A 23,567-nucleotide genomic window follows, 5' to 3' on the forward strand; every position below is an offset into this window, starting at 1 on the left:
GAAAGGATCAATCTTCATTTATTCATTTAATTTATTGTTTTACGAATTTTCTTATTATCTTTTCTAAATATTTAATTAATCTAATTCTTGTATTTTTTATTTAACTTAATTCTTGTTAATTTTTATTAAATTCAATTCCCAAATCTTTCATTTTTTAAGCATTACAGTTTGTAATAATTAAACAAAATTTAGATGAAACTTTTCCCCTTTTACACGCATAATTACTGCCATTTCTGTCACTTTCCTCAGTAATATTACGTATATTGCGTCTGTCTCTTGTTATGTACAATGATCCGATGTATATTTATCTTATGCAGTTCTGTTTTATTATATTTATATTACAATATTTATGATTGCGTATAACGGATCTAATTACGCAGATGATCCAGTGTTTAGTCTGAAGCAGTTTAGGGGTAAGTGGAGGAGCAAAATAAAATGAATTGATTCATTTAGCGGGCATTATTGCTGATTTTATCGTCAAATACCTTTCTTACCTAGATTTCTGACAGTTGTGTGATCATCCAATGGATTAATTTCCGTTTCTTCACGGTGACCGCCATCTGTCCGCCCGTATCTCAATCTATAACTCAATAGTTGTCCATAAGTATGAACTGGTCTCGACCAGTGGATCTGCACTATCAGTTGAGGCTCTTCTTGCATCAGCTTGATACTCATCTCTGGTTTTGTTGGAACTAAAGAAGTGAAGAATTCATTGCATTATATTTTGATTTAATTTTGAAGAAACATACTGTAATACTGTAACATTTTATATTTATTAATATTAATCCAGAAGTCCAATATCCCGACCTCCAGACATCCAGCCAAATAAAAAGTCCCTAGTCCTCCCACACTTTCTAAAATCTAGGAATTAAGAATATAATACTCAACAAAAAGAAGCAGGCGTGTGTGCCGTAAATGAGATTTTTCTCCCCAGTAACAGAGATTCCTGCATATCACTTTCAAATGCTTGCTGGCTAGGAGGTCGCACTGTAGTCAATAACAGTACATTGATTGACGCTGTATTCAGGTTTGGCCAGGATTACACTTTTAGCCTTAGAGCGACTGCGTGTGGAGAGCGGGAGGGGGGAAAGCAACGACGCCGCTTTTTTCCACCGTGTGAAATCTCTGCGGATCCTAAATTCTCCTGCGCAATGCTTCAACAAAATGCTGAAGCTTTTGCCATCCCTAATTTGCACTATTCGGTGCCTTTCTTAATTCTAAAATTTCTGCTACCCAGTGCAGTTGCTCAGGCTCTGGCGTCTGTCCTTTTCTTTGGGGGGGGGGTTAACATTCTTCTATCTGTCCTAACAATAAGCCAAGCTCCCAATGGTATCATGTCTACACGTCATCTCACTAAATATAAATTGATGATCTAAAATACAGAAATTTCTGAAACCTGAAATCGTCGAAGTCCTGCCGATTCTGGACCTCAGACTTTGTTCAATGCTATAGAATTACTAAAAAAGAACTAATGTCTCGGAGTTACGTTTTATGAAAGAAAAGAACTTCAAACCATGAAACAAATGGAAGTATACTACTGAAATTTTGTTTCATATCCAACAAGTGTTCAAGTGGGTGGAGTAATGTTCATGGCTAGCTTGAATTGTGGATTCTAGTAAAAAATTTTCCGGAGTTCCTCCACATTTTCCTTTGAAACTCGTGGCCTCAAAATTATCCATTCTTTTGAAACTGTGGAAACCACCCTGGAATGTTCACGTACTTGGGAATCTAGAAAGCTTTATGCTGAGGGGTCACCTTTTTAAAAGTTAACAAAAAACTGAGCGTTGAGGGGAAATAATGTATCAAAAGCATGATATTGACTCCAGCTAACGACTATTCAAAGGTTGGAAATTCGTGATAAAAATAGTGATAATAAATTACCTGCCCTTAGGATAATGGATACATTGCTATTAATCTCGGACGACAAGTTAGCTGGAATAAGATTGCTTTTACATTATCAATCGTTGTATAATTGTTTCAGCGTTATTTATTCAAATCGACGAGCTAGCTGAAAAAATGTTAATAAATTGTGTGCCACTGTATAACCACAAAATTATTATTTATTCTACGCAACAAAATATTTTAATATAACTCGAAAGGAAATAAATAATCTGTCGCTGCATTGTTGCAGCATTAGTTATTCTGCCTGACAAGCTAGCTATGAAGACTATTAATAAATTATCTGTTATTGTATAACTGTTGCAGCGGCATTCATTCTGACCGACAATCCAACTAGATTGTGCTTTCTCATATTTTTGGATTTGCCTGGATATTTACTAGTTTCCTTCAAAAACTGCTCCATGAAGGCATTCCTTCCCTAAGGCGAATAGTACTCATGTTTTTTGCCTTGTTTGATTAAACAAACATATTATCATATATAAATAAATATTAGCACTGTTACTGTTTATACTTCTCAAATAGTTTTGACATAAAAATTGAAGAAAGAAATGCGATAGTACAAAGAGTGACTAAAATAAGTAGCTTATTTATTTGTTCGGAAAATCTTCATTTCTTACACGACTAAAATGTAATCACATATCATATAATTGGGGCAAAATTCAAGTTTGCTTATCTAACATTCATTCTGTGCATTTCCTGGAAGCCAATATAATCAAAGCAATAAATAGTTTCATGCTACTAACGTTATAGCGGCACAAGGGTTACACAACGCATTGCTGCAACAATTCGCTGTTAAAATTCTTATAATGTGGTGGATTAGGAAGGATTAAGAGAATACAATACAGTTTTGATATGGCTACTAGTTAGCCTCCACTCAAGTATTATTTCTATTGAAAGGTCAGAATAATTTAAAAATAAGTCGCACATCAGTTCTTTCCAAAAGCCAAGCCTGCATCCTCATTGGAAAATTTGAAATCAAACTCTTACTAATAAAAAAAAAATAGTTCAATGAAGAATACGAAAGGAAATCTGGAGCTTAAAAGTATTTGAAGTGATAAAGTATTATAATGTACTAGTTATTCAGCCCTTAACTTTATAAGTATATGCTCTAATTTCCTGATGTTAGAGAATGATTTAAAGATTTAAAAAATACATCACCTGATAGCATGGGAAAAGTTAGAAACTCAGTGGATATTCTGACAAAAACAGTTTTACAAGTCGACTAAAGCAACATTAATCAGCTAAGATGCATAAACTTTCAGAGCTAATTTTGAAGACAGAGAACCATCTTCTTTAGCAGCAGGAGTGAAAATGACTCAATGACTAATTTTATTTATTAAGAAATTTTATTTATCTGAAGAAGAAGGTTCTATCTAACCTTCCAAACTAGTTCTACAAATTTATGCAGCTTATGTCGATACATTTTGCCCTAGTATGATAAACCTTTGTCCTTTGGCGTATTATTTTAATTAATGATAATTGTTTTCCATTTTTACAGAAATTAAGCAAATTATTAAGAATAAAACACAAATAATTTTACAACAAATAAAACAAATTAAACACGGTGACCTCTCTAAGACAACCATTTACGGTTCCGCAAATTTTAGCCCTCTTTCGAAATGGCCATTTTAAGAGAGGTGATGTTCAATGCAGATGTTTATTTAAGTTTTAAAAACGTTAGTCACTTTAGAGGTGATTATCTTAGGAAGATAATCGCCATGACAGGGATTATTTTATTCAAATAAATAATTGCAAGTAGATTTAACTAAGCAAAACAGTCTAAAATTAATAAACTGAAAAAAGTATAATGTATAAACTTAGTAGAATCTACCATTTAGTTTAATTTAACATCTAAATATGTTACTTTATTTCTATAAAGGTATGGAGAATTAAATAATAATTTTTAATAAAACCCAATAACCCAAAATTTAAACCCAAAATAATAAATTTAAAACCCAAAATAAATCAGTTCAAAGTTACCATACGCAATCAAATAATTTTATGCTGCTGAAACATTGACTTGGAAAGAGATTTTAAATTTCAACAGATTATCATGCTAACCCATATTAGATTAATTTTATCAAAAATACGATTTGCATTTTTTGCATACCTGAAACTAGATTAATAATATTTCGAAAAATATTAGAAAGTATACACTGGTTTAAAGATTTAATGGAGATATAGAATATTATAATTCTAAAACTGCTACACTTTTATATTTATGAATATCCAAAGCCTGCATTATTCTAAATATGGAGGGGGAGGAGATTTTTGAAAATAATAAAAATATCTTATCATATATCTATGTAAATATATAATGTAAAAAATCCTATTTGGATTTATGATCCAATAAAAGTATTTTACTTCCATTCTGTATGCAGATGAAATTAAAAGAAACAGGAATACATTTTTACTCGCAGATTCTAATAGCCAATGGACCTTTTCGTCAATTAATTTATATAGCATTCGTATATGTAAATTATATCAAAAAAGGTGTCTACTAAAAGTTTGAGTCGTCGGTGATAAAGGAGGTCGGCAAGAAATTTTATTTAGTGTGGAATAGATACATGATTTCTAACAGGTAATTTTTTTAGTATATCTTTGGGCTGTTTGTATTTTGGCAGATAAAGCAGGAGTAGAAAAAAATGCATGAAGACATTTTACTTGATAAAAGGAGTAACAATAAAAATATTTGGGAAATGGTTTCAAAGGAATGACATTCATAAACTCACCTCCACCCTGCGTCACAACTGTTACGGCTCTGCTACGAGTCCCATCTCCTTTTCTGGTGACAGCTGCTACTTGCACAGAATACTGGGTGTCTGGTTGGAGACCGGTCACATTAAATTCTTCCGCTTCTTCATCGGCGACATCGTACCGCATTGGCTCGTTCACTAGATCACCCTCGGAGTTCATCTCCTGCACGTGGATCTGATAGCCACGGATGAGACCATTACGGTCTCGATTAGCAGGAGGTTTCCAGTGGACAGCAATCGTCGTGCTATTCAGAGACTTGACTTCAACATCGCGTGGCATACCAGGAACTGTGAGGACAAATGAATTATATTAGTTACCAGAATAATTTCATTTAGATAAAATGATATTCTATTTACTTTGCCATGCTGTCATGCGATGGCCACAGAATCCATAACATCAGAAAGCAGAAGCCTCGTACGATCAAGCTAAAAGCATGCTTAGAGCTCAAACCTAGAGACTTCCAAGCCTTTTACATGAAACGAAATCGCTCTACAATTTTCTTCTCAAGTGTTTTTATTTGATGGTCATGATGTTTGCTAGACAGTGCAGTAGAATTGGCAAATATTCGTTAATACATGGCAAAAATTAGTTAATACTGATAGCTAGTTTGAGATCTCTCTGCGGCAGTGATACGATCTCCCTCGTACTCTCAATTTAAAAGCACGCTTCGAGCTAAAATATCGACATGCCCATGTACGGCCAGAAAAGTAGCTGCGTTATAACGCTTTAGAAACAGGACTGAATAATTGCAGTAATTCAAGCCTCTCAGTACTAATTAAGGTTCATATATTAATATTCGTACCAGATATACTGTATGTTTGGTAACTATAGATAACAAGTCTGCTGTTGTAGATCTAAGTATACACACCATAGAAAGGTCTTACTCATCATAATCGGTTTATGCATAGCAGGACTCTAAATTCAAAGATGAGATTTCTAATTGTAATATCATTAATACTAATAAATTATACTGAGATTTCGAGTAAATTTTATTTACGATACAAAAAGTACAACAGTTCAACACTAATTGCACATATCGTACACAAATCTTTCAAGGAATTTTATTTAATACAAGAATACTAACATAATTGCGTTTCTATACATGAAATGTGTTTTAAATTAAGCACGATCGGTATTATTTGGAGATACTTCAAAACCCCATATCACAGTGCAAGTAACAGATTAATATGTGATTGTCGACTTGATTAAAGTATAAAATTCATAACGAAGACTAGTATTGTGCAAAAACAGACTGAAAATAGCACTAAAAATTTAATCATGAGCCTGTACACACTAAGTTAAAAATAAAAAATAAATATTGTATATAACATACAAAGATACAAGATCAAGACGTCTATGGTTTATAGGAATTATCCTATTCCCGCTGTTTGTGTTCTCTCTTTCCCCAGGGCATACAAGAGAGTGGGTTTTGCTTGATGCAGGCAACATGCGCTTTGGAACAGACCTCAGTGGAGCACCGTGCTTTTTACAGATTATCAGGTTCAATGTTTCTTCTAACCTTCTTCGGAAACATACAATGACCTGACTAGAACAGAGAGCTTACTAAAGCTATGTTCACTAATTGTAGTAAGTAGACAGGATACAGACGAAGGGTATACAAAACCCTTTATTTTTCTTTATATACAATGTTTTCCGTACTTCGGAATACAATGACCCTCCACTCGGGGTCTAACGTAAAAGATATTAAAATAAAACTAAACTCAAATTTAACTTTAGAATAATACACGTGTAAGATTGGCCTTATAATAACAGGAAGCGTATGTAGCACAGAGACTGTGAACACTACAATACGTTTAATTTATCAAGAGGATTAAAACCTCTGGCCTGGAAGGCAAATAGCAACTGCGTAACTTCTAAGGTAAGCGGCCTGCTTCGAACTCACTGCTTCCTCTCCCTCTCTTGGCAAAAAGGCCACACTTAAATACTTGGCGTTCGCCAGACAACTTTGCATAAACTCCTTCACGCTTATAATTCTGGCCGGAAGTAGAAAATAAGAAGTGATAGTAAAGATTTAAAATAAAATAAACGTTAGTAAAACTTAAGATCCTTACATACTTCCCGCCAGAGTTAATTACTTTGAAACTGAGGTCTAAAACGACCTTGTTGAAAACTTTTAGCTCTAGAAACTAACGCGAGGCCAACCTTTTACAATCATAACTTAGCTAGAAACTAGAAAATTTAAAAGAAAGAAATTTGTTACAATAGCAGCTCCCGGGATATACAACAATCTTTTTTTTTTCATCTGTACTGCATCTAAACAGGAGCTTTATTCAATTCTGGTTCCTTCCAGAGATCTGGAAGGAAAACTAGTTTAATGAAATGTTACAGAATGACATTGCAAATAACATATAGAATATACTTCTCTTAACATTCTTATTTCATTCAGGACTATTTTAATTATCTCTCCCCGTGCTCTCTGACATGTGTTGTAAAAGAACACCAAACACGAATGTGTTTCTGTCTACGTGTGCCACACTTCCTCCTACAATCAAAACACTAACGTGTTAAAATCAACATACGAGACCTCTTAACACACCCTACTTTCAACTCTAAACCCTGAGGTACTATTCTAAAAGTGGCTAACTCTAAAGTGTAGCGTCAGAGAGCCTAACTACATCATTCAACCTTTACCACATATTCACCATGATTTAATCTTTACAGTCACACGAATAACAAATTTTTATCATTACTTTCACTTTTACCATATCACGGTATTTCTTAACATTTAAAATAACAGTTCACATGTATATAAGAACATATCAACATGCCGTTAATTTTACACATTTGAAAACATACATTAGTAGTACATTGTTAACTTCTATTCTTTTCAAAGCAAGTGCCAATTCTTTCTACATTGAAATAATACTACATTTCAAAAAGTCTTTCAGACTAAAACTTCTTTCTTGCTAGAATGTTTTAAATAAAATTTATACAATAACTTTTTTTTTTTACAATATTTAAGTTTTTACACAACGCTATTATACATCAACTTTAGTTTTACGCACGAGTAATTTAAAAACATAATACGAAAATCGGTCATAACTCATTTCTCGCCCTTTCGGCGATAAAGGTAGACCTCGCATGAGGTAAAACTTCTTGAAATCTGCCACTTGCAGTAAGAATGAAAGATTAACTTAAGTTTGCAAAGTAACATAAAATTTTACTTATCTTTGTAATATTCAGACATCCTTTTCTGGGCCCAGTCTTTAAAGGTATAGCAGATAGTAGCTTGGTTGATCCTCCTTCTTGTACGGGCTCGCCCTTCAGTGCTTTCCTCTGGAAGCTTCCGTTTTTCACCACTACGGCCACCCTTGAACATCTTCCTTTTGTCCTCTGCTTGTGGTCTTGGCCGTTTGAAGGCAACTGGTCTTGGTGGAACCGGGAAACTTCTGTCGTGATCCTGCTTGGACCTCGTTGTTGGCCGTTCAAATTTTTCTTGTACTTTTTCCTCCGCCGCTGATGGCCCTTCCGCAGTTCGGCGACTTTTGCTGCGGAGAGTTCTGTCGGATGAGTCAATCTTCCGTTTCAAAGCCGGGTTATAGTTGCCGTCCTTTCTCCCGGTCCTTTCCACATACGTCGTCCTTCTCCCTTCTTCATTCTGGGGGTGTTCGTGAACTCTGTTTTCTGGACGGTGGAACGGCTTCTTTTTCTTTTTACCTTCAATTTTTCCGCGGGGCAATTTTCTTTTCACTTGCTTCTGTCTCTCATTGGCTTGCCCTTGTACTTGTCGTTTTCCCACCTCTGGAACTTGTACCTGCGGTGTCTGCCGTACCGGATCCTGCAAAAGATCTGAAAAGATTTTCATTTTATTACGATCGAAGTAGGGTTTAATTTGATCAATATTTGCGGAACAGGTTTCACCATTTCTTGTCTTTAACACTACAACAGCGTGAGTTATTTTTTCTATAACATATGGTCCTTCAAAGCGTGGAAAAAATTTGGCAGTTTTATCTTCTGGTGCTGAAGAAAGTGAATGCTTAATTTTTAAAACTTCATCCCCTACTTTATAAGTTACTCCCCGTCGTTTCAGATCATAGTATAACTTCTGTTTTCTTTGTGCTATTTCCGTATTCTTTTTTGCTTCTTTTATTAGTTTTTCTATATCACCCATTTTAAATTCTGGGGCTCTTTGTTGCACATAAAATAGTTTATCTAACGGTGTTATAACCTTTCTGCCTAGAAATAACTCAGCAGGAGTTTTGCCCGTTGTATCATGTTTTGCGGTCCTAAGGGCGAAAGCAAATTCATTGACATAGTTATCCCAGCTTTTATGAAAATTTTTAACATAACTACGGATAATTTTCACTATATTTCTGTTGACCCGTTCCGCTATATTTGATTGCGGCCGATACGGGACCATTTTTAAATGACGTATGCCCAGTTTTTGACACATGTCTTCAAATATATTACTTACAAATTGAGGACCATTATCCGATATAACTTTTAGGGGCGCCCCGTATTTTAAAATATATTTATTTAAAATAGAATCAGTAACTAATTTCGCGGAGGCTCGTTTTAAGGGAACAATTTCGGTCCATTTACTAAAATGATCAACCATAACAAGGAGACAGCGATTTTTATTTAACTGACTTTTTGGGAAAGGGCCCAATAAATCGATGCCGATTATTTCATTTGGAAATTCGGATTTAATACTATTTAGAAACCCGGCCGGGCGGAAATTCATATAATTAACGGCTTGACATGTTGGGCAGGACTGGACATACGCCCTTGTTAACTTTTGCAGTTCAGGAAAGTAGACTGCCTCGCGTACGCGTTGGATAGTTTTTCGAATACCAGCATGAGAAGCTAAAGGGCTGTCATGGAGCTCTTGCAGGATATTTAATCTAAGACTAGCTGGGATAACAGGTCGAAATTCGTTGTTGGAATTCGTAGTTTTTGTGTAGAATAATAGACCATCTATTAGTTCGTAATGGGCCGCCCTATTTCTTATCGCCACAATATCTTGGTGGCTAAAATTTTCAGGATCCTTCTAATACTCATAAATACTTCCAAACTCAGGATCCTTACCCAGTTCGGTTATTACAGTTTCTCGGGAATTTATTGTACACGCTGTCAGCATTGCAACTTTTACGGTATTACCCTGTTCGTCTAATTTAATTCGTGATAGGGCATCTGCTACGATATTTTCCTTTCCGGGGATATGCTTGATTACCAGATTATATTCTTGCAGCTTGAGTGCCCATCTTATTAACCTTGGGGATAAATTTTTCCCTGAGTACAATCTAGTTACCGCCGCATGATCAGAATATACTGTTATCGGCGCCTTTCCAAGATAGACTCGGAACTTTTGCACTGCTAACAGAACTGCAAGTGCCTCTCTCTCGGTCGCGGAATAGTTTCTTTGTGTTTGATTTAAAGTTCGGCTAAAAAATGCCACGGGCTGCTGATTTTGCGAAAGTACCGCTCCTACCGCATAATCCGAAGCATCCGCTGAAATTTCTAAATTTTCATCCTTTTCAGGAAATTTCAACACAGGGGCTTGCGTTAATGCTTGTTTTAATTTTTCGAAGCTTCGGCCGTCCACGAGAATCTTGCCTTTTTCCTTTTTAATTTTAACAATGGCTCAGCGATAGCCGCAAAATCTTTTATAAAGGACCTATAATATGAACAAAGTCCTAGAAAAGAAGAGAGCTTCTTTGCCGTGTTTGGAGTCGGATACTTTTGCACAGCGATTATTTTTGATTCATCTGTCTCAATCCCTTTTTGCGATATTTTGTAACCTAAATATTTTAATTCAGGGGCTGCAAATTTGCATTTTTCGACATTAACTTTTAGACCGGTCTCATTTAATAAAGAAAACACCTGTCTTAAATCCTGTACATGTTGGTCTAGATTATCACTAGTAATAATGATATCGTCTAAATAGATAAATGTGGACTTTCCAAGAACAGGTCTTAACACAATGTCCATGCATCGCTGAAATGTTGCCGGGGCGCCTGAAAGGCCAAACGGCATACGCAAAAATGCATAAGTGCCAGACTTGGTTATAAAAGCGGTCTTAGGCACGTCCTCAGGCCTGACCTCTATTTGAAAATAACCATTCGTTAAGTCTAACGTCGTCATAAATTTGGTTGATTTTATGTTCCTTAAAATTTCTTCTATGATCGGTAACGGATATACCGGATATTTCGTTATGGAATTTAATTTACGGTAATCAATAGCGAATCTCCACCTTTTTGGATGCTCCAAAGGATAATCATTATTTTTCTTACCTAAAACCACCGGACTAGCATAACTACTTGAGATAGGCGTTATGATCTTTTTACGTAGCATATCGGTAATATGCCATTCTATAATTTTTTCCTTATTCTTATCATGCCGGTATGGTTTTTGACGAACCGGCAATGCATCTCCGGTGTCAATACTATGGTTAGTAACCTGAGTAAATCCTGGAATATCACTAAATAAGGAAGCAAATTCACTTACCACTTGTCGGATTCTATCTTGCTCGTCATTAGGCAGGTGGTCAAGATTTAACCTTGGCGGTTCAACCTTTTCTACACGCACTGGTTTCATCGTCAGCTTAAGGGACGCTTCATTAAAATCCAGTGTAGCTTGTGCGTCTGAAAGAAAGTCTATTCCTAGGATTAAATGTGCTTGCAAATTCTTTACTATAAAAAACATCACCTTTACTTGTTCGTCCTTGATACGGATGTACAAAGGTACTTTACCTACGCACTTACATTGTTCTCCTTGCGCCGCTAATACTGTTGTATTATCCGCATTATATATGCGGTATTTGCGAAAATACTTTCTAAAAAAGACTTCTGCCACACAGGAACACTGCGCGCCGGTATCCAGGAGTGCGGTGGCCAGGATATTATTTACCAAGACTTCAATCTTCGGAAGAGTTAAATTTTTCACCATTACTGTATTTAACTTGTAGGAAGAGGGATTTTCGTGGCCTTCGGATTTCCGCACCCTCTCGTCAGCAGAAATCCGTTTTAGTTTAAATTATTTTTCCTTTCGGTGCTTTCCTTCTTTCTCCACTGGCCTTGAGACTTTTTTCCTGGGTTGCTATTGAACTGTCGACGTTCGCCGGCTGTTTTTGAATGCTCGGGTTTCCTTGCCCACTGATTCGCTTTTTCCCCGTAGCCATGTGCTTGAGTTTGCTGTAGTCTTGGCGTACCAAATTGGTTTCGCTGTTGATATTGGCGTCTTCTTTCGACGTCCGCCGTTCTTCTACTTTCAAACTGGATTGCTAGCTCAAATAACGTTTCCAGTGTAGTCGGATTTCGTAATTCAATAAAGTCTTGCACTTGGGGTAGTAACCTCGGCAAAATCACTTGAATTATTTCAGGATCCGGACGGTTTCCATACAAGAGCTTGAAAACGTGAATTTTTCTTAAAATAAAGCTCGAGAGGTTTTCCATTCTTTGTTGATATATACTGAAAAGTTCTGTTTCTAATTTCGCACGATCCCTTACAACAGGAAAGGCTTTTAGTAGGGCAGTCTTGAAATTTTCGTAAGTATAGGTGGGACTTCCTGCTTGACCCAAGAGACTTCTGCCGATACATTTGAACCAGTTAAGCGCTTGGCCCCTCAAAGCGCTGGTAGCTAAGGTAACTTTCTGAAACTCGTGCACGGGGTAGAGCATGAAGTGGTCATCCAATTTTTCCAAAAAACTGGTTACCGGTGAGTTTCCGTTAAATGTTGCTTCTGGTTTCATCGAAGCGCGCATGGTCTGGACGATGTACCCAAATCCTTCCAGGGCGGCAGCTGGCATTTCTGGATTCTGAGCCGTTTCTGCAGGCAGCACAGGTTCTTCTTGAAACTCGGCCATGGTTATTTTTCTTCGTCGGGCGCCACTATCAGGTTCAATGTTTCTTCTAACCTTCTTCGGAAACATACAATGACCTGACTAGAACAGAGAGCTTACTAAAGCTATGTTCACTAATTGTAGTAAGTAGACAGGATACAGACGAAGGGTATACAAAACCCTTTATTTTTCTTTATATACAATGACTTCCGTACTTCGGAATACAATGACCCTCCACTCGGGGTCTAACGTAAAAGATATTAAAATAAAACTAAACTCAAATTTAACTTTAGAATAATACACGTGTAAGATTGGCCTTATAATAACAGGAAGCGTATGTAGCACAGAGACTGTGAACACTACAATACGTTTAATTTATCAAGAGGATTAAAACCTCTGGCCTGGAAGGCAAATAGCAACTGCGTAACTTCTAAGGTAAGCGGCCTGCTTCGAACTCACTGCTTCCTCTCCCTCTCTTGGCAAAAAGGCCACACTTAAATACTTGGCGTTCGCCAGACAACTTTGCATAAACTCCTTCACGCTTATAATTCTGGTCGGAAGTAGAAAATAAGAAGTGATAGTAAAGATTTAAAATAAAATAAACGTTAGTAAAACTTAAGATCCTTACAAGATGAGTGAAATCTGAAGAGAGCCTGGAACACGATATCGTCTCTTCCTCATCAGGGAAAATGATCATTACGGTGGTGGGGGTGTAATGATTTGGGCAGGCATTAAGTTGGCCACACACCCTTGCATGTGTTTGACAAAGGCCCCCTGACCGCTATGAGGTATAGAGAGGAGATCATAGAGCCCTATGTTCGAATTTTCAAAGGCGTAGTTGGTCCTGGCGTAGTTCGTCCTATTAATGGACGACAAAGCTCGTTCGCATAAAGTTAAGCTGGTTGACAATTACTTGGAAAGTAAGGATATTGGTCGCATGGATAGGCCAACCAGATCTCCTGACCTTAACTCTATACAGCATGTGTGAGATGCTCTTGGGAGGCCAACTGAGAACGATGCCCTTCTGAGAACGATGCCGGAGTTGAAAACTGCCTTACTTCAGCAATGGGATCAACTGCCACAGGGACTCCTCAGCTGCCTCCTAGGCAGTATGCCGTCGTGATGCGCGACCTGTCTAACTATTAAAATCAGTCCATTAAATTTCAGAAATTGGACATAATGTGAAAATTCTCTTAATTTTGCACACATTTAGTTATAATATAACTAGCAGAATGGAAGATCCGTGGTTCGAATCCCGAAGAGGTACAATCAATTTCTCACGTTTCCCACTGCATAAAATCCAGTAGTTTCTACAGCGGCTACTGAATTAAGAATGGAGTGGACCATAGCTCTTCCTCATATACATTTGGTCGACTGGATTTCATGTCTATTTCTAATCGTCCTTTACGTGGGAAAGAACTGTCGCATTTCCCTTGAATTCTCTTGTGACGTAAGTGTTTATTACATCCACCAGAGAATTTGCAAGATCTGTGGTTCGAATCGTGGCGAAGATATAGTTGAGTTTTCGTGTTTCTTGCTTCGGAAATCCTAAGGGACTCCACAACATTAATTACCTTTCCTTTTGTTTTCTCTTCTTTTGTTTACGGCTTCACTTGATGTGTCTTTTTAAGAATTAGCATGAAACATGAAAATCTTTTATTCTTTTTACTATTGCTATTAATGATATGTGAGTATCAAATTAAATATTGGACTGAATCTAGTAGTTCTGGAAATGGCAACATCACAGTGTTTTGACTAAAGAGAACAATTGCATATTTCATTCTAAAGAAACAATTTCCTAGTACATATTTGCTACTAATAGCTTTAATCTCATAACGAAATTTTCTCCTAATAAGGCTGTGACTCATAATAGCCTTTTCATTAGATGTGAAGCATATGCAATATTTTATGCAAGACTGAAGGGCAACGGGGTTATAATTCTAAAGCTTACTTATGATGGCTGCCATCTTAAGCATAGATTATGAACGGCACTCTTTTCTACTGCCAATAAATGTGTTCTTTTATCAATAAATTACGAAAATCATCTATCATGTTTCTTAATTTCTAGTTCATTTATAGCAGAAAGACTAATAATACGGAAATTCTCTCCAAGCGAATTCGTGAAGAATGGTAATTTAATGGTAAATCTGGACGAATTTAAGATACGCTGAGTTTCGGAACTATTTCCGTAAAATTCTCTGCTTTAGTTTATGAAACTATTCAATTAGAAGTACCTGTCTAAAAACAAAATTTAAGGAAACATAATCTATGCAATGGTTAAATTCCATAAGTCTGACAAATTTATTTTGTATTTATTTTAATTTATGCCCCATTGACACAATTTATAGCATTTCAGTAGTATAGGAGAATGTTATAAATTTATGTAGAATTTTATTTAAACCCCCTCAAAACATAATTTGTTATTGCAATTGCTATTTACACTTACAGCTTTCATTCTTTTTAAGCAGAAAACTAAGGGATAGAACAATTTATAACAGATCTCTCTTCTTCATTATCTTTTCAGCCAAACGATTAATGTTAGCTTTGGCGAATAAATTGTTACAAAAATGACTATAAGTATACAAAACAAATTACACACACCATACCATATATAAAACCATAATATTAAAATATGCTTTTCTTTTTTTCATTAGACTAAAAAGTAGGAAATTATTTTTTTCCTTTCTTACATTAAGATAATTCATTACCAATCTTTAGCAGACGAAAATTTCACATTCATCACCGGTTAGATTTAAAAGACTTAATGAGTAATAATAAATTGTAGATGATTATGACGTTTTGAGGTAATATACAATATGAACATGTCCTTTTGCTGATAACTGAATAAAAAATATATACATTTCACTTAGAGCGAAATATTGTTATTATATGGTATTTAATACAGAACCTTAAGAATCTTGAAAAAGATGCTGGATTAAAAAAAATTCAAACATTACAACAGAAGCATTCCGTCATAAAAGAACGCGAGTATTGCATTTTCAATGAATCTAGATCATTAAAATCTCCTCACAGAAACTCCAGGTGCCAGTTTCTTAACATACTAGAGAAAATATGGCCTATCATATTTAGTTCTTACACTTCTCATTGTTCTGATTTGAAAGGAGGTTGGAAAATGTAAAAATTTTGAACTGCCACTTAAGCATTTTGTGTCCATTGAATGGATAACTGAATGAGAAAATGAACAATAAGCCTCAATTTTAATTACATCCTTCATTAGCTAAATTTGCGTTTTTAATAAAGATACATAATATTTTTAAAAACTTTGTTTTTTAATCATACGCAGATTCACAATTTTACTTTAATTTAGAACCTTTAAATAAATAATTGAATTTTTTCTTCTTATTATTAATCTTATATGAATGATTTGAGAAATTAACCATCTGGAATATTTGAAATATTCCAGAATCTTTTAGGATTTTGATCCAGATTCAGAAATATTTTTCAATTTTTCCTCTTTATTATTAAATACAGTAAAGAGTTCAAACTGACCATTCGGTATATACAGTATATACTCAGCGTATATCCACAAATATTTGCTACAGATATTTCTGTCGCTATGCAAAGTTTGAATAATATTACAATCCAAAGCTTGTATTCTATTGCAATGAAAATGTTTCATACTCATTAAAATTTAGTTTCAAAAGCTTCAGCATAAGCTATGTGAATAACATAAAACACTTCATTTATTCTGCTGTAGCATACAGGACGCTTGGAAGCTAATTCGAGAATTTACGAACTGAAACAGACGTAATCTAGGAACAATGATTTTGCTTTGGTTAAGCCTATTTAATGAACTGTGCAACATTTGGAGACATTTCATAGGTGACAACAGAATACTGGTTACTAACCAACTTTGCGTATACGGAACGTTTGAACATATGTTGAAAATCATACTGATAAGCATGGCTTTGATCAAATTTTACTACATTAAAACTACCCTAAATTTAAACTTGACGGAAACGGTAGATATATTTAACAGAACGGAATTAGTAAACAACGTTTTCAGTTTTAGAGCGCACTTTCTTTTAAATTCTAATGTTTTCATTTAATTCAGATACTTTTAATACACGCCTAACAGTTCCTGAGCCTTAAAAGGCAATGTTTTGCATTTTAGTGATAGTATCAAAGAGATCAGTATTTTTACATACAGTAATTTTTAAATATTATATATCTTCGAAGTCAGTTAAGAAAAGTGACATTTAATTTTTGGGCAAATTATATCAGGGACTGGAATGTCAATCATGAGTTTTCAGACAACTGATTGGAAGAAGTTATTGCATTCCGTCGTACGTGCTTTGCGGTGTAAGTAGTTAATATTCCAGGTGGCAGGTGGAAGATTCGTGGTTCTAAACCCAGTGAGAACAGAATTGATTTTTTATATTACTTGCTTCGAAATGTTAAACATACACTTGCAAGAAAGCATACAATATTTAATTACAATTAGTAACTGCTGCAATAAGTAACATGCAGGTATCTTTTATTCCTTTTTACAGATGTAAAATCATTTATTCGACATATAGCCCTATGTTCTTCCTAATGCATTTATTGCATAATAACAGCTGGACAACTAATACACAAGTGAGAGATATTGTATGACAACCAAGCAAAATTTCCACATGAAGGAGCAACATTTCAATATTTGTCACGTGATGAAGGAAAAAATCATTATGGATTGCCATGTATAGTAAACCGATTTTAGTTACGGACATACCGTGTTTTAGATGGAACCGCTTTGTAAGAGGGCTCTAACATATCCATCTGTTTCCGATGAACAAACAATTCTTCTGCCGACTTTTTGCATGAAAAACATGCGATTTTTTCCTTCTAAAAATGTTGTAGCTTGTACGTTTTCTACCAATCAGCATAGAACTAAATTTGAATAGGAGTTTTTTTGTTGGTAGTGTCTGGTTCTAGTTTAGTTCTAGATCTAGAGTGTCTGGTTCTAGTTGGTAGTGTCTGGTTCTAGATCTAGTTTTCCCCATACATGGCAACCCTAAAGTCATCTGTGGTGACTGGCATTTTATAACATGTGACAAATTAGAAAAAGTGCACTAAAGAGTTGTTCCTCCAAAATGTTTTGAATTCATCATTCGATCTTAAAGGTTAACAACTGCTTGTCATAAAGGATAGCAATTTCATACAAGGCGGACACTGTACGAAAACACAACATCCTTCATAACAGAGCCCCGGCATAAAAATGCCTGCATCCTTATAAAAATTAGTTTCGAATTTACGAAAAGCAACCATCATAAAAGTATGGCCACCTTTATATTTGAGCATAACTGTGAAAGTAGAATTTTTATTTTACTTGCGAATCACAGTGACAAACTAAAAATCCTATTTGCACTGCGATGCCTCGGCATAAAAACCACTGCTTCTTTATGAAGATTACTTTATTATAAATCAGAAATGAATGTTTCACCTTTATATCGAGTCAATCTTATAAAGAAAGTATTTTGACTTTTCAGACAATAGCCGATACACATAAAGGTGCCAGCCCCTTTAAGACGGTGCATTGTTATGAAGGCGTTTCTTTTGGATGATGTTAAGTAGTTTCGATATTGACAGCTGATAAATTATGAAAGCAACAACTAGTACAAACGTGAAAAGAATGATGTTTCCCTGTCAGTAAAAATCAGGTAGAAAAGTTGCGATTGTAGTGGTTATTCCAAACACTTACATGCGCAATAATCTCTTTAAACTCATAAGTATTGAAAATATCTTTGTTGAAGCTTATAAACCTTTAATGCAATAATATTATTTCTTTCGAAATAAATACCTTGTCTGCACAAATTAATGAGCATTCGAAACGTTTTTGCATTACAATGTAGAGTTGTAGGGATTTATATTTATTTTAAATAACAAATTTTATTTAATTTGTTATTCTTTCTATAAGCCTTTATTCCCCTGTTTGTATATTTAATATTTAAATTTGGTAGCGCGCGTGAAGGGATGCAAATTCTACCTTGTGAAGAAAGAGTTTAAAAACCGAGGTTCAGTAGGAAAGAGAGAGAGAGAGTTAGGCTATTGCTGTCACCTATGTTGCGTAAGCTTCTGCTCCCGGAGATTGCGGGTTTTCGTGGCATAACTGCATTTACTTGCTACCACTAGTTCCGACGCAGGGTTAAGAAACGGGAATTAGATGAGCCCTGTCGTTTAGGTCTACGACTTGTGCATATCTTCGAATTTTTAGTTTAGCTTTGCAGTTCCAGTTACCGCCCAAGCAGAGGCTTAGCGTGTTAGCGTCGAGTTGACGCATTGTAAATTTTAAAGAGTTGATAAAGGGAAATTTTACCCCTTCTTCTGTGCAGTTACTACTCTTACAGTTCTCACACAGGAGTTAATCAAGTGGAATCTACGGAATCATTAGGTTTTTTTTCAAGTCAGGAGATATGAAAAATGTGCAGTGCCCTCACCGGGACTCGAATCTTGAACATCTCGAATACGCGTCAAGTATGCTTCTAATTACACGTTGAAGGTATGTGGAAAGGAAAGACAAAATACCTCATAACAGTCGTAAATAGGATTCATTCTGAACTAAACAATAAAAAAAATTGAATATATAGTTTGCTTATGAAGTTTTAGGACTAACGTTTCTTTAAATAAATTCCAGCATGCTTGAAAAATACGATAATTCACAGCATTGATTTACCTTAGATTCTTTTTCTTAAAATATCGTCAGATTATGCATAAAATTTTCTATGCAGTTAATCGTTTGCTTTGAGCCAGTGAGTAGCTGTCATCATGGCCTCGAAAGCTGAGCAAGAACAGGAATAACTATTTGCAACAAAGCGGGGATTAATTTTGGTTTTTACCAAACAAATCTGACTTGAGGTAAACAATGATATCTTGCCGATGATCATCACATAAAATGACAGCGATTTCCTTGGGTTGTGTTACGACTTAAAAATCCTTAAAAGGATAAACTGCTGTTGGCTTAATCCGCGACGATTATAAAAATAGAAGAAATAAATGAACATTGCAATTGTAGGATGTACAGATTTCATTCGGCACTGTGCGCGCAGGATATCAATTTTTGCTTAAATTATACTTTTTACAGTTTACAATAAATAATCAAAAATCATCTTGTGTGGCTAAATCAACAATTCAAAGGTGACGTTTTGGTAGTACTAGTTGCAGAAGGTTTATTACGGCCACAGAAAAATTTTGATTTCAGAAATCTTGATTAAAGATAATATTGGTGATTGCAATTGATTGGAGAGGTATTCCCTTAAAAATAATTATGATTTTTTCTTGAAAGACAAAAAGTGCATTTTATATTTTATAAAAACGCATGCGTTGCAAATGTAAAGACGTAAAAAATTCTGAAAAGAATTCCGCACGCTAGGCCTAAAAGTGCTAAATCAAAATGGCTGTTCCTGCTGTTCGCCATCACTCAATTCCATACGCTTCAAGCAGATTTTAGCAAAGAAAAAATGGCACAATTTTCAACCAACCATCTTTTTCACCAAATATGGCACCTGAAGACTACTTTTTTTTTTCTCTCAAAATGATGCCGTCCCTCCCAAAAGTTATTACTTTAATGGCATAGCTGCTACAACCTTGAACGTCTAAAAACCGGGAGAGTTTTGTGAGAAAAACGGGAAATTTCTCAGGCTGTGCATTGCGCCATTTGAAAGGAACTCCAAACTGACTTTAAATTGTTTTGTAATGCATTGTTCATGTTATTAAACTATGTGTACTTCAGTTATAATGTAAAATACATTAACATTTAATTAGATATTCTGAATTTTATTTTTTTTGGCTAATTCCATATATCAATTTCCTTACACTTTACATTGTGAAAATACGGAATAGTAAAAAAAAAGCTTTTATTTATCAAATTATTTTTAAATACGATGAAAAAATTAATAACTGATGTACGTAGTATCTGTGGGGATAAACTTAGTAATGAACCGTATATTGAAATAAACAAAATTAAATATATATTAGTTGATTAAAACAGTCTTCATATAAAGATCCACAAATGTCTCGAGTAAATTAAGACAATTCAGATTAAACGAAATTTAATGAGACAAAAATCAATAAAATGTAATAATAAAAACATGAGAAAATCAGGAGAAGTGACGATAACTCAGAAGAAATAAAACGTAATAAAGAAAAAATATTCTAAAAATCATTAGAAGTGGGGGGAGCAATGGAACTTGCGAAATTTAAGTTTCGCTAATTTAATACATTTTATTTATTGCTGGGAAACATTTTGCTTAGAAAAGACTAAAAATTAAAAACTGGGAAATTCAGTTATCTACTGGGAGACCAGGCGATGTGATGAAAAATCGAGAGTCTCCTAAAGAAGAGAGTCAGTGAACCATATCCAGAGCCTTATACAATATTTCAAAAGATGCATTCTAAAAAGAATCAAGCAGTTACATGAACGTGCTAAGTACAGACCTATTACATCTCGATTTTGTACGAACATGGTTCTAAAATTTTGTAGACGCACTGCATATGGAATTATAATGTTTGAAATATAAGCTTTGATAGTATTCTTCATTTATATTCCGCAAATGCAGCACTTTAAAAGGATTATTATTATCAGCAAGGCGGATAATTAAGAAACGCATGTGGGAAACGAATATGGAATACTTACTCTAATATTTATAGACTAAAACTAACAGGATGTCACACTGAAGATTAAATTGTCACAAATGCTTTATAAAGCATGTTTACGTAGTAGAATTTTAAAAGAGGTTTAGAAAGGATTAGGACCTTTAATCTACAGAAATGCATATGTTTAATCATTTCCATCAGACAGTGGGTGAATCAACAGAAGCTTTACATGAATTATCCATCGGTTTCAGAATTAAGAGATTACAATACTTTGTTTTAGAGGCTTTTCCCATATTTCAACCAGACAATATTAGTATAGATAAAGTAGCCAGGAGCCACATATTTAAAATAGCAGAAATAAAGTATTTAAGTGGAAGTAATGTACAAGGAATTTTACAGAAAGATTAGCATATTTTTATAGAAAGTTTTTGCGTATAACGTAACAACATCGTGACAGTTTAGGTTTTACTAGCAATTAAGCTTAATTTAAACATTGCTCTGCCTTTCTTTTAATTCATGTAATTTATAATCGCTCATAGCTGAAGGCCGTGCAAATTAAAAGCACGTACGAGACAGAATATAAAAGCTAGCCACTTTTCAACTCAATAATTTTCAGAAAAATCAACCACAAATTGTGTTTTTTTTATTACACAATTTAAAAGAAAATTGCATTTTAGATAAATTACATATAAAAATCATTATTTTTTAAAAATAAACTACAATATATATATATATAATTGTAATCTCTCTCTCTCTCTCTCTATATATATATATATAAATATATATTGAGAGAAAGAGAGGGAGAAATTAAAATTATCACTGTAATGTTAGCCTTTTGGACACACAAATAGGTATGAATAGTAAGCTTATTTTACATAAAATACCTCTATTGTGTTGCCTTTTTTAATACATGTAAGGAACAATACATATTTTACATAGCTTTAAAGTCCGTACTGATTATATATTTGGAAATTTTATTTATAATTTAATATTTCATCTCAGTATGGTTTACTATGACGCAAGAAACGGCAAAGGAAAGATATTTTTTGGGGTACATTTTAAACAAGGAATGACGGAAATTAAAACCTACAAATTAAAATAATATTTATTAAATGTTATTTTATATCCTTTTAATATTAAGTTTATAAAATTTTATAAATTTGTAAAGAAACTTTACTAAGCAAAACGTTTAACAAATGCAACAATAATGTATTTGTATGCAGATATTTCTCTATAAATTAAAAGAAAACAAACAAACAAACAAACAAAAAACCTACAAATTTATTTCTACCTTTAGCTAATGCCATCTAGAAAGGAAAACGTAAGCTAAAGTAACTAACACGAAATAGTAAAAAATTAAAACTTTGGAAATAAGAAGCCCGTACTACATGCGGACTAATCCAACTGCGCAGAAAAGATTGCTCGTATGACGTACGGACAAAACTATTAAGCGACTAGTGTAGGTTAATTGCAGTTCAGAGATTGAGGCGTGAAAAGCTGCCGCGCTAACCGTAAGACCCACAGAAGAATAAATTACTTCTGATCTTTTACCCCTTCTTTTACTTTAGAATAGGCATCTCATCAATATTACATAATTCTTCGAAAATCATATTACTTTACTTTCAGCGCTATATAAAACTCTGATAAAAAGGTATTTAATATTTAATTGTAAGAAGGTGAAAAAAATTATAGTTTTAAAATCTGTGAGGTTCTTATTACAGATATGAAAGATATGTATAGACGTTTATAGCTAGGAAATATTTTATTAAAAATTAATTCATTGTTATGTTGTTAGGTAACTTATATTTGAAAAGTCTAGAAGAGAATTTTAGTAGTTAATTAACAATTAAAGCATTGGCTGTGGTGTATAATAGATGTCTGCCTAAGGGTAAGTGATGCTTTCATTGAGAATTTTATGACGGATACTGTTTCCAGGCATAGAGAAACTGCGAAACGTATATCCAGCCAGGTCGTTCATCCACCTAAATTTAATTTGAGAAGAATTCTAGATTTTGCTGCTTTAGATTTCAGGTCACTAGTGGGATTACAAGATGAGTAAGCGAAGTGCGAGGAAAATCCAATAATACATATATATTTTATCCTATTAATTTTTTGAAATACACAGGGTGATTATTTGCTAAGGAAATCCATACGCAGATGAAATTGTAGTAATATATTAACGCGAGAGATGTCCAACAAGAGATGTTCATTACCGCAAATGCTATGGAGCTTCATTCTTCCAGGCACCTTGCAACTCGATGCTTCATATTTGCGACCATCACAGTGAGCTGAGTGGTGTCGTCATATAATTTTAGATCTTAAACTGTGCCCTGCGAAATCCTAGAACTCCAAAATCCGAAGAAATTGGAGGCCAAATTTTTTTTAGTCTTTTGAAGATAATGTGACATCCTTAGAAGCAGGTTACGAATTTAGAGTACCACACTGAAAACATTCTGTTATTCCACACGTTTCCCAAGTAAACTTCAGACACGGTCCTTATTAGGCACCTGCTCTAGA

The 23,567-nt window shown here is 34.5% G+C and overlaps 1 protein-coding gene across 9 annotated transcripts in view; it reads right to left on the reverse strand.

Annotated features, from left to right (window-relative positions):
- The window catches only part of LOC118188251 (tyrosine-protein phosphatase Lar-like), a 1,537,039-nt gene that overhangs the window by 72,665 nt on the left and 1,440,807 nt on the right, over positions 1-23,567 (reverse strand). For all 9 annotated transcript variants that reach the window (XM_085815767.1, XM_085815772.1, XM_085815774.1 and 6 more), the window contains 2 exons: positions 4,632-4,943; positions 495-692 (listed from right to left, as the gene is read on the reverse strand). In XM_085815767.1, the coding sequence (XP_085671893.1) occupies positions 495-692; positions 4,632-4,943 (510 nt within the window). The remainder of the gene's footprint in view (positions 1-494; positions 693-4,631; positions 4,944-23,567) is intronic.

Source organism: Stegodyphus dumicola, chromosome 4 (genome assembly GCF_044657685.1).
Source record: "Stegodyphus dumicola isolate Sdum_Otavi_A_Nest chromosome 4, ASM4465768v1".
Lineage (NCBI taxonomy): Eukaryota > Metazoa > Arthropoda > Arachnida > Araneae > Eresidae > Stegodyphus > Stegodyphus dumicola.